This window comes from Rhinolophus hipposideros (assembly GCF_964194185.1).
Source record: "Rhinolophus hipposideros genome assembly, chromosome: 26".
In the NCBI taxonomy this organism is placed as follows: domain Eukaryota; kingdom Metazoa; phylum Chordata; class Mammalia; order Chiroptera; family Rhinolophidae; genus Rhinolophus; species Rhinolophus hipposideros.
This window is the reverse complement of record NC_138072.1, coordinates 12099183-12111437: the sequence shown is the minus strand read 5'-3', so window position 1 is coordinate 12111437 and position 12255 is coordinate 12099183. Positions and strand designations below refer to the sequence as shown.

General features: G+C 38.5%; 1 protein-coding gene across 4 annotated transcripts in view; it reads left to right on the top strand.

Annotated features, from left to right (window-relative positions):
• The window catches only part of TAF1A (TATA-box binding protein associated factor, RNA polymerase I subunit A), a 29810-nt gene extending 23589 nt beyond the window's left edge, over nucleotides 1-6221 (top strand). For 2 of the 4 annotated variants that reach the window (XM_081039008.1, XM_081039010.1), the window contains 2 exons: nucleotides 3804-3924; nucleotides 4449-6221. In XM_081039008.1, coding sequence (XP_080895134.1) covers nucleotides 3804-3916 — 113 coding nt within the window. In that variant the 3' untranslated portion in view covers nucleotides 3917-3924; nucleotides 4449-6221. Of the gene's footprint in view, nucleotides 1-3803 lie in introns of all 4 variants that reach the window. The other 2 variants (XM_081039007.1, XM_081039009.1) reach the window with 1 other exon arrangement.
• The last annotated feature ends 6034 nt before the right edge of the window (nucleotides 6222-12255 follow it).

Below are 12255 nucleotides of genomic sequence, written 5' to 3'. Positions count from 1 at the left end.
GCCTGCTGCAGAGTGTGTTCAGAGATGAAGGACTGGAACCTCAGTGACCATGAGAAAGCAGTTCATTGCTAGAGTTTAAAGTATCCTAAAGAGATTCTTCAGGCCAGTTTTAGATGAGGTTTATGTCTGACTTTGCAATTAGTATTCTCAGTGAATGTTTCAGATGGTTATTAAGATTACTGTTAATAAAATGCTAGTTTTGTAGGAGGAAAGAGATTAATAAATATGGAAGTGATTTAAAATTTTCTCTCTAATGCACTGATGACAAGGGACAGAAATGGGCTTTGGACTGTGATTCTGCACTTCTTTATGAGTATAGAGGTATCTAGTTCTGATATCTAAAGGTATCTGTGTTTGAGCAGAGTCCAAAGACCTGGGTTAATTTTCCAGTTCTGTCACAGAACTTTCCTTGTCACTTTGATAAAGCAGTTAACCTCTGGGAGCCTCCTCTGTGCAGTGGGCGTGTGACACCTGTCCACGTTTGCTTACAGGATTGTCGTAAGCATCCAGTGAACATCCCATCAAAGTGCTTCATAAATTCTAAAGTATTCCGTGAATGGCAGGCACAGTTATGCCTGCAAATGGGCACACCTCTTCTCTCAGGGGGTTCGTGTGGGGTTGTGTCAGTCTGTTCAGGTGTTGAGCTAGGTTTTGTTCTTGCTCTGGTTACCCTAATTACATCATAGCATTCAAATTCTGGTCGTGGTCTGCCTCTGCTTCGCGCTTAGAGTGGAGTATGGTGGCTGCCCTTCTTCCACGCTCTGCTAAGGAGAGTCTGGCCCATTTCTCATTGGAGAGGCCTTTCCCCCTTGCAATTCAGGCTACTTGGTTGCCCTGGGACGTCAGCGCTGGTGGGAGCTTGTAGTTTATTTGGCCTTTTCTCTATGTTAGAGTGGGAGCAAAATTCTTTCTAGCTTTCTACGTTCTACACAGAAGCAGTAAATCTGTACAAAAAATCTTTGTTTCTGCTAAAGTGGTAGATGTGTTTAGAGACACAAATTATATTAACACCACAGTTACCACTGCTTCCCAGCTAATAACATATTAACAATTCTGGCATAGTATTTTCAAGGATTAAAAAATAGTATAGGTACAGTACATATCCTCACAACTTCCCAGAGAAGATGGTTATACATGCTGAGACTATAATGAAATTATTTTCATATGTGATTTATGGTCTCATTCATTTATCAGATATAAAAAATAATCTCTTATAATATCCAGTTTATATTTTTCTTACAGAAATTTAAACCATATCTCTGAAATATTTAACAAGGGATCCTCTTAGCTTTGTAAGACTATGAAAAGCAGGTAGAATTTTTTTTAAATTAAATTTATTGGGTGTAACATTGGTTAATAACATTACATAAGTTTTAGGTGTACAATTCTGTAATACATCATCTGTATATTGCATTGTGTGTTCACCAACCAAAGTCTAGTCTCTTTCCGTCACCGTATATTTGACTCCCTTTACCTTCTTCACCCCCCCTTCCTCTCTGGTAACCACCATACTGTTGTTTGTGTCTGTGAGTTTATTTGTTAGTTTGTTGCTTCCTATTTTATATCCCACATATGAGTGAAATCATGGTTCTTGTCCTTTTCCATCTGACTTATTTCATGTAGCATGATACTCTCAAGATCCTTTCATGTTGTCATAAATGGCAATATTTCATCATTTTTTATGGCTGAGTAGTATACCACTGTATATATATGTACCATATCTTCTTTATCCAATCATTCATTGAAGGACACTTAGGTTATTTCCATGTCTTGGCCAATAATGAATAATGCTGCAATGAACATAGGGGTACATATATCTTCATGAATAAGTGTTTTCAAATTTTTCAGGTAGATACCCAGAAGAGGGTCATACCGTAGCTCTATTCTTAATTTTCTGAGGAACCTCCATACTGTTTTCCAGAGAGGCTGCACCAGTTTACATTTTCAGCAGCAGTGCACGAGGGTTCCCTTTTCTCCACATCCTCTTCAACACTTGTTATTTCTCGTCTTATTGATAGTAGCCATTCTAACACATGTGAAGTGGTATCTCTTTGTGGTTTTGATTTGCATTTCCCTAATAGCTAGTGAGATTGAGCATCTTTTCGTATATCTGTCGGCCATCTCTATGTCTTCTTGGGAAAAGTGTCTCTTCAGGTTCTCTAAAGACTCCACCAAAGACTATTAGAAACAATAAACAAAGTTGCAGTATATAAAATCAATGTACAAAAATCATTGCGTTGTTCTTATTTACTAACAATGAAATATCAGAAAAAGAAATGAAGAAAACAATCCCATTTGCAATTGCAATAAAAAGGATAAAATACCTAAGAATAAACTTAAGGGAAGTGAAGGACCTGTACACTGAAAAATAATAAGATGTCGTTGAAACAAATTGAACAAGACACAAAGAAATGGAAAGATATGCCACATTCATGGATTGGAAGAAATAACATAGTTAAAATGACCATAATACCTAGCAATCTAGAGATTTAATGCAATCCCCATCAAAGTCCCAGTGGCATTTTTCAAAGAAATAGCATTTTTCAAAGAAATGGCATTTTTCAAAGAAATCCTCCAATTTGTATGGAACCACAAAAGACCCTGATAGCTAAAGTACTCATGAGAAAAAAGAACAAAGCTGAGGTATCATATTCCCTGACTTCAATCATACTACAAAGCTACAATAATCAAAACAGTATGGGATTGGCAGAAAAATAGAGGCACAGACCAATGAACAGAATTGAGAGCCCAGAAATAAACCCACACATATATGGGCAACTAATTTTTGACAAAGGACCCTACAATGTAAAACGTACAGTGGAGTAGGGAAAGCCTCTTCAATAAATGGTATTGGGAGAATTGGAAAGCCATGTGGAAAAGAATGAAACTATACTGCTATAGTTTAAATATAGTTTAAATATATCAAACACAAAAATTAACTCAAAATGGATTAAGGACTTGAATATAAGACCTGAAACAATAGAATACTTAGAAGAAAACATAGGCAGTAAACTTATAGATCTTCTCAGAGGCGTTTTTATGACCTTGACCTCAAAGGCAAGGGAAGTAAAGGCAAAAATAAATGAATGGGACCACATCAAACCAAAAAGCTTTTGCACAGCAGAAGAAACAATCAACAAAACAAAAAGGCAGCCAACTAAATGGGAGAAGATATTTGCAAACGGTACCTCCAATAAGAGACTGATACCTAAAATGCATAAAGAACTCATACAACTCAACAACAAAAACAAACAGTCCAATTAAAAAATGGGCAGGGGACCTGAACAGAGTTTCTAATGCATCTTTGGCAGAGCCACATGACCGCCAGCCGTTTGCCCAATGGCTAGAATGGCTAGATAATTCCTGGTCTCTCCTAACCTGATTTTTTAATTCTAATCCTTTACATCAGGGTTTTCTACGAAGAGTTTCCTTGTTATAGATGCCTCTTTGACTGCTGTTAAAGCTAATATTGAGAGGAAAGCTTGTTTTTGGAGAAGGCTCATTTAATATATGAATGTGTATAATATGCATTAACCAGGCTTTGGGAGGCAGGGTAGAAAACAAGCTAAAGTATATGCTTTAATGACAATGGATGAGAGACATCTTGGTATGTAGGAAGCAATACATCTCATTGACGATGACTCTGAAAATGAGCTTAGGACATACTGGTGTAGATGATACAAATCAGCCTGTTTCCATAATCAGTAGTATGCCAGAAATGAAGCAAAATTTTAAAGATGTAGAAATACATTTGAAGAATTTGATAAGCATTAAAACTTTTTATTTTGCTTTTTTTTTTTTAGGTTATAGATATTTTCGGTATATTTCAAAACAAGACCATCAAGTCTTAAGGAAGAAAATTAAGCGGATGAAGAAATTAGTGAAAAAATGCAGCATTGTAAATCCAGGACTCTGATATTAAATGTTAGTTATTTCAGATTAATAGCTACAGTGTAGCAGGTCAATAGATAGTTATTGAGTGTATTTATTTATTTGGTGTTTCAAGAAGATAGTTTTACATGGCTACAAAAAAGTTTATTTTTATATTTTATTATCAGTTATAGCTAGAGAAGCAGTCTCATTGCCTTTGCTCTTTGTAAATAAATAATTTTCCTTTTTGTACTGTAAAATATTCTTAAGGAATAACCGTCAAGAAAATACAGAAGGTGCCAAAAAAATGTATACACATTTTAAGAAAGGTAAAAAACTGCATTAAAATTGTAATACCCAATATATACCAATAACCAAGGATGAATACAAGTCATGTGTGTGCATTTTTTTGGCACCCTTTGTATAGTTGTTTAATCAGGGAATATAGCTCTTACAGCAGTTACTGCTGTTTGCAGATAATTTGCCTCTGACTATTGTGTAATAAACTATGACTGTGGTACTGTTAAATGAATTTATATTCTTCTTTTAGATCTAAGTGATTCATATTATATTGACAGCCATGAAGAGTATATTGGTGATGAGTTCTGTTGAGGAGGTTTGGAAACCGAGAAGGATTTAGAAGAGGACTCCTCCTTTTTCTCTTTTGGTGTTAAGATAGTTTGGGGATGAATGAGCTTCTAATATTGAGGTACCTTTGACTTGAGGGGACTAATTGGGTCATCGAGGGTAAAGGGCACTTTTCAGCTGGCACTGGCCTACCTTCAAAGGGCTCTGTGTGTATTTGTTTGCCTGGCACATGCTTTAGAAGTCCTGTGTCCTCTTTGTTCTCTTGGAAACTGGATGCAGCAGTAATCAGCTGGACAGTGGCGGAGACTCTGCCAGTGAAATCCTGTCCCAGGATCACACGCTAAGCCCGATGGGAAAGCTTGGCTCAGAATCCAAGGACAACTTTCCTGGAATATGACCTGAGCTTATAACATGTTGTGAAAACTGGTAAAGTGTTTCTGCACACCTCTCTTGGCTCTTACACATTTACTCTTCAAGTAGCTAGTATTTGAGTTCCATGAAAGCACACTACCTGCAGAGCAAGTCCAGTATTTAGGTGGCAAACCACACATTTTCCCTATTGGCTTGTATGCCCACTAATTTTAAACTGCCTGCAAGAAAATTGGGGGACATACTGTCCTTCGTCACTAGTTTAATTCAATATTTTATACTTAGTAAGAAATGGCTATCAACAAATCAGTACCCAACACTATAATATCCAAAGGAAACAAGCAGATGCCCCACAGACAAAATAAACCTAGCGAAAGCTCCACGTGAATAGGGCCAGCCTGACTGCCAGTGGTGACGTTTGGTAGGAGTTTGTAAGATCAACACTGGGGAAGGAAAGACCCCGATGCTGTGGCCCGAATCTCACAGTGCAGGCCGAGGTCATCAGGGCACCTGCGCCCTGCAGTCAGAAGAAACAGAGTCTGAATTGTCATGATCTCTAGCAGAACGAAGGTGAGAAGAAAGAGACATGAGTACATACGGTTCTTGGTTTCCACACAAAGCTTAGTTTTCTACAACTTTGATGTCAAATGTTCATATCTAATTGTGCAATAAGAGCAGGGTGAATCAACAACTGAATTTTTTTTTTCAGTTCCACCAAAGTTAAAGCCAGTTTCATGAATAATAATGGTGAACACTTGACAAGCACTTTGGGCTTTACATTTTGTCATATCATCACCATAGCTCTATGAACGGTCCCTGTCTTACCAAGAAAGGAAGTCAGGTCCTGAAAGATTGACTTACTTGCTCAAGGTCACAGCTGGTAGGTATTGGCACCAGGACCCTAACCCCATCATGTGGGTCCAAAGGTCTCACTCTGTTTGTACTGTCTGTACTGCCCGCCCACTTTAGTCAGTGTTTGTAACACGCAGGGCACTGAGCTGGATAGCAGCCCTTCATTTTTTAATTTTTTCCCCATGTTTTCTAAAATTTATTTTTCATTTATAGTTGACATGCAACATTACGTTAGTTTGAGGTGTGCAACATAGTGATTAGACGTTTATATGCCTTACAAAGTGATTATCCCGATAAGTTTAGTATCCTCTGACACTATGCATGGTTATTGCATATTATTGACTATATTCCCTATGCTGTACTTCGCAGTGCTGTGACTGTTTTGTAACTGCTGACTTGTACTTCTTAATCCCTTCCCTGTTTTCACCCCTCCAACCCCCTCCCATCTGGCAACCATTAATTTTTTCTCTGTATCTGTAACTTTCTGTTTTGTTCGTTTATTTTGTTTTTTAGATTCCACATATAAATGAAATCATATGGTATTTGTCTTTCTCTGTCTGACTTATTTCACTGAGCATAATCCCCTCTAGGTTGTCCATTCGTCTACTGATGGACAGTTAGGTTGCGTCCGTACCTTAGCTATTGTAAATAATGCTGCAGTGAACATAGGGCTGCACATAATCTTCTCGAATTAGCGTTTCGAATTTCTTCAGATAAGTACCCAGAATTGGAATTGCTGGGTCATATGGTAGTTTTATTTGTAATTTTTCCACAGTGGCTGAACCAATTTATAATCCAACTAACTGTACACATGGTTTCCCTTTCTCCACCTCCTCGCCAATACTTGTGTGTTGATTTATTGTTGCGAGCCATTCTGACAGATGTGAGGTTACCTCATTGTGGTTTTAATTTACGTTTCCTTGATGATTAGTGATGTTGAGCTTTTTACATATCTATTGACCATCTGTATATCCTCTTTGGAGAAATATCTGTTTAGGTCCTCTGCCCATTTTTTAATCTGATTTTTTTTTTTGATGTTAAGCTGTTTGCGTTCCTTATATATTTTGGATATTAACCACTTATCGGATATATCATTGGTGAATATCTTCTCCCATTCAATGGGTTTTATTTTCTTTTTTGTTGATGGTTTCCTTCACTGTGCAAAAGCTTTTTACTTTGATATTGTCTCATTTGTTTGTTTTTTCTTTTGATTCCCTTGCTTGAAGAGCTATATCAAAAAATATTGATGAGAGAGATGTCAAAGAGTTTACTGCCTCTGTTTTCTTCTAGAAGTTTTATGGTTTCAGGTCTAACTTTTAAGACTTTAATCTATTTTGAGTTCATTTTTGGATGTGCTGTAAGAGAGTGGTTTAGTTTCATGTTTTGCACGTATCTTTCCAGTTTTCCCAGCACCATTTATTGAAGAGACTGTCTTTACCCCAATGTATAGTTTTGTCTCTTTTGTCATAAATTGACCATATAGGCCTAGATTTATTCCTGAGTTCTCGGTTCTGTTCCATTGATCTATGTTTGTCTATTTTTATGCCAATACCATGCTGTTTTGATTACTATAGTCTTGTAGTATGTGGTTTGATTATCAGGTAGCATGATACCTTCAACTTTGTTCTTCTTTTTCAAGATTGCTTTGAATAATTGGGGTGTTTTGTGGTTCCATATAAATTTTTTTAGGGTTATTTGTTTTACTTCTCTGAAAAATGCCATTGGTATTTTGATAGGGATTGTACTGAATCTGTAGATTGCTTTGAGTAGTATGGACATTTTAATGATGTTAATCCTTCCTATGCAAAACATGGTATATGCGGCCATTGATGTATGTCTGCTTCAGTTTCTTTCTTCGGTGTCTTATAGTTTTCTGAGTACAGGTGTTTTACCTTATTGGTTAAATTTATTCCTAGGTATTTTAATCTTTTTGATACAATTATAAATGGGTTTGTTTTTTTAATTTCTCTTCCCGATAGTTTGTTATCGGTGTATAAAAATGCAACTAATTTCTGTATATTAATTTTGTGTTCTACTACTTTACTGAATTTACTTATTAGTTCTAATAGGTTTTTTTCTAATGTAATTTTTACGGTTCTCTATACACAGTATCATGTTATGTGCAAATAATGACAGGTTTACTTTTCCCTTTCCAATTTAGATGCCTTTCCCCCTTTTTCTTGTATGATTGCTGTGGCTAGGACTGGGTAGCAGCTCTTTAAAAAATGAAAAGAACTGTATAATATACTAGTATACATCCATTTACATAAAATGTCCAGAACAGGCAAATATGTAGAGACAGTGAAAGTACATTAGTGGTTGCCTAGGAATGGGGGATGGAAGGTGAGATGGGTGTGATAAAGAGTACAGGGTTTCTCTTGGGGTGATAAAAATGCCCCCAAATTGAGTATGGGGATGGTTGCACAACTCTGGATATGCAACTAAAAATCATTGAATTGTAAACTTTGAATGAATTATATTTATGTGAATTGTATCTCAATGAAAAAAGAAAAAGCAAGCTCCATGGAGTCAGAAAGGCCTGGATTCAACAAAGCACCTCACCTACCTGAGCCTCGGCCTCATTCTATAAAATGAGCTGGTCTGAGAAAGGCAGATAGGAAGTGTTTCGCCTGAGTCCTCGTGTGTAGTTTTCTCATTAATGTTAACATTTATTATAATGAACAAAATCTAAAACCAAAAAAAAAAAAAAAAGAAGAAGAAGAAAAGGTGGGGAGGGAGTAACTAAAAGAAAAAGTGAAGACAAAAACCAGACTGTTCTTTAATGAAGGGGTAAGTGGCCTTTTGGATCCAGTCATTTATCCATGTTTACAGCACAAGGACTTTTTCTGCTGGATTGAATTAGAATATTTATATTTTAAATATTTCAAAAGGAAATAAGCAGACACTTCATGGGTGTGGTCTACAAATCCTATGACCATCTGAATAAGTAAATTAAAAAAAATTAATCTATTTGAGTGTTCCTCCCTCCATCCAAGATTCATGCTCCCAAGAGAAAACATCAGCCGCCACATTAAGAGTCTACTCTTATCTGATGCTACAAAGAACCTTCTCTAAGTTGTCTTCATAGATATGGATGTAGCCTTTCAAACTCAGGGAACAGAGGCAGGTTGTGAGTTTGTTTCTGTCCCATCAGCCCCACCATGATACACTGCCAGTTGCTTATTTACCATTCCCATCATGCCTGTAACAAGATTTCACGGATAATCTTATCAAAATGTGCTCTTCAGTTGGCTGGCTGCATCTGACACAGATTTTTCTAAATGAAGAACAAGTTAAAGTGATGACGGTACTTTCTTTTTTTTCTTTGCTACATTATGATGGAATGAAAAATATCTGGGCCGTAATTCAGAACACCTAAATTTTATTGCCATCTTTTTCGTTCACCTCAAGCATGACCGTAAGTATTTCATGGAACCTTTCTGAGACTTACTTTGCTTGTCTGTACGTTGGTAACATAGTATCTGCCCTGCTCACCTGTACAAATGAAAAGAGTTATTAACACTTGCCCTAATCTCAAACATGCCTGTTCATTTTCAGACTGTGAGAAAAGGCAGATAACCTAGAAGGCAGGTAAACTGTGAGAGAAATCGGTAAACTATATGAGAAACTACTGAGCTAGAACATTTCTTTTCATCTTTTGTCTATTCTCTTCCATGACCTGATTCTAGGATAAACACCAGATTCTTAACCTCTTAGCATCTTCTTTAAAAGGCACTTGCCATGCGAAACTGTGTGTGTGTGTGTGTGTGTGTGTGTGTGTAACTGGTATTGTTTGAATTGTGTGCCCCCAAAAGATATATTGGAGTCCTAACCCCCTAGGAATGTGACCTTATTTGGAGAGGGTCTTTATAGACGTTAAAATGAAGTCGTCAGGTTGGGCCCTAATCCAATATGGTTGATGTTTTTATAAAAAGCAACAATTTACACACAGACATGCACACAGGGAGAACACAAGTGAGCACAAAGTCAGAAATTGGGCTCTACAGGCCAAGGAATGCAGAATATTGTTGCCAGAAAACCCTGAAAAGCTAGGGGAGAGGCCTAGGGGAGAGAACAGATTATCCCTCATGGCCCTCAGAAGAAACCAACCCTGCCAACCCTTGTTCTCAGACTCTGGCCTCCAGAACTGTGAGTCAATACATTTCTGTTGCTTAAGCTGCCCGGTTTGTGGTTCTTTGTTATGGCAGCCCTAGTAAACAAATACAGTAGTTTTTTTTTAAAAAAATATGTCATGTTGCTTCAAAAGTGGGAGATAAAGTGATTTCAGATACTCAGTCTGGCCTCAGCTGGTAGTTCCAGACTAAGCTCACCCATCACTTAGTTAAAACTTGTTTTCTGTTCTTTCCCACTTTGTACCTTATCTAAATATCCTGTTCAATCTTCATTAAGATTTTCTTAGTCCCCACCAACCTGATGTCATCTCTCTCTCCTTAGAATCCCTAATGACAGCTTGCTCCTTATTGTCATCTTACTATAATCTGACTTGTATTATTTGGACACTTACTTTAACCTTTCTTCTCAGAGCATGAACTCATTGAAAAAGTTTATTTTATGTATGTTTTCTGTTGCACATTCCTCTTGTAACAATACTTTGCACATGATAATATATACCTACTGACTGGACACCAAGATATCTGTTGTAAAATGAATTATTGCATAAGTATTATGCAATCCCATGTATTATGTCATTATAACTAAAATATTAGGCAGTCCCATCTGAAATCTTACATATGTTAATAATCAGAAATTCATGCTGTCACTATGTCTGAGGGGACCTGCTGGCTGTTCTTTCCCTGCTCATTTTGTAATCACTCTTTGCCCCAAACAGTAAGATCTGATTTGAACTTACATGTTCTGGGTAGGTAAAAAGACTTATGTTTTATTATGACCAAGCTTTTTCTTTGTTTCATGCTATAATTCTATGAACAGACTCACTCAGAATTATTTTCCAAAAAGAAGGTATTTCTTTTGGACTCAATATTTTGCTTGGCAAAAGCAAAACTGAGCCATGAATGTCAATAAAGGATCGAAAAGTACTCTTCAGATCCTATACGAGAGGAGAGAATGCCCCCATTCTTACGGGTGGACATTCGCCGCCCATTTCTGAGAAAGCCATGGTGTGTGAATTCACTGGCTGACATTGGTCCAAGTGTTTCTCCTCCCGCCAAGGCTTCCAGAGCAATGACATTATCTGACCTTTGGGCAAACCACCATGGAAACAGCACAGTCACCAATGAATCATGGATGTTATGTTTTAAAAAGCAACATTCAACGAGGAAGGATACTGAACAGTTCCAAGAGGAAAGCAGAGCTGTGTTGGTGATCATTCTAACTGATCCCTCCTCCTGACTTTTAGTTATAAAAATTGTATTTTGGGCTTTCACAATCCAGAACATTGTGAACATAGGTGTGGCTAGAGGGAGTCTCCCTGTACCCTCTGGATGACATCCTGACATTGGGCTGTTAGTGATGGTGAACGGGAGAGCCGGGTGGGGACCCCTTGAAAGCCCATGTTGACCTAGAAGAATCTTTGATTTCTTCTGCATTTCAAAAGGGCAGCTTTTGCCAGTAAGGAAATCTCAGGGTGGAGTGGAACCCTGAACAGTGAGCTCAGGTACCGCATGTCCCCAGTGGGCCTCGGCCCCTGTTCATGCCTCTGGCTTTGGGGCTGTGTGAACTTAGACTCCATGTTTGTGATCTACTTGTTCAAGGAATATTTATCAAAGGCCCATTATTTGCAAGGGACACATATAAAGCAAAACACATTCTTATACTAACTAATGTGAAACATGTGCTAAGTGAGGATGAGTGCCCCTAAAGCAGGTATTGATTTGGCAAAAACGCAGGACCCAGAGTTATGCTTCCTGATGAAACTGTGCCCAGAGTCCTTGCTCACTGCTTGTTTGCACCAGGCTACACTTTCTCCTTTTTCTTCACTGTCTTCTCTTGATTCATGAGACGTCCTGTCTTCCTACCACGTGAATACACAGCTTTCCAGGTCCCAGGAACCAAACAGCTCCCCCTGTCTTCCCGATGCACACTCAAGTTCCCCTCCTATTAAACACCCCAGGGGCACTTGAGTCTTGGCTTCTCCTGGCTGATGTCTGGACCACGTAATGTGTTCTCATGCGAGATGAGACTCTGAGCTGCTCAGCTTGAGGAGAAACTAAACAAATTGTGCATTTCCTGGTCTCCTCCCCGCTTCCCCCTTGCAGGACTTCTTGGCAGTTTTCCTGCATCACAGCGTCTATGCCACTGTCCACGTTGCCACTTTATGCTGAGCAGACGTGCACCCCAGTAAGTGGCCAGCTTCATGTGTAGGAGATTGGAGGGGACAGGGACACCTCTCACTGCTTTCACAAGAGACATTTAGCCACCCAGCCCACAGAAGGGACATGGCCCAGAAACCACCTTAGTGAACTTGGTTGGGGCAGGGTGGGGGTGGAAGAAGGAAGGAAGAAAAGCCCTGGGGGGGGCAGGTGGGGGGAGGCGGGAACTAGGCAGAGCAGGGAAGTCAACCTGAGCAAACACAGCAGGAGTGTTCCCAAGGCCAAA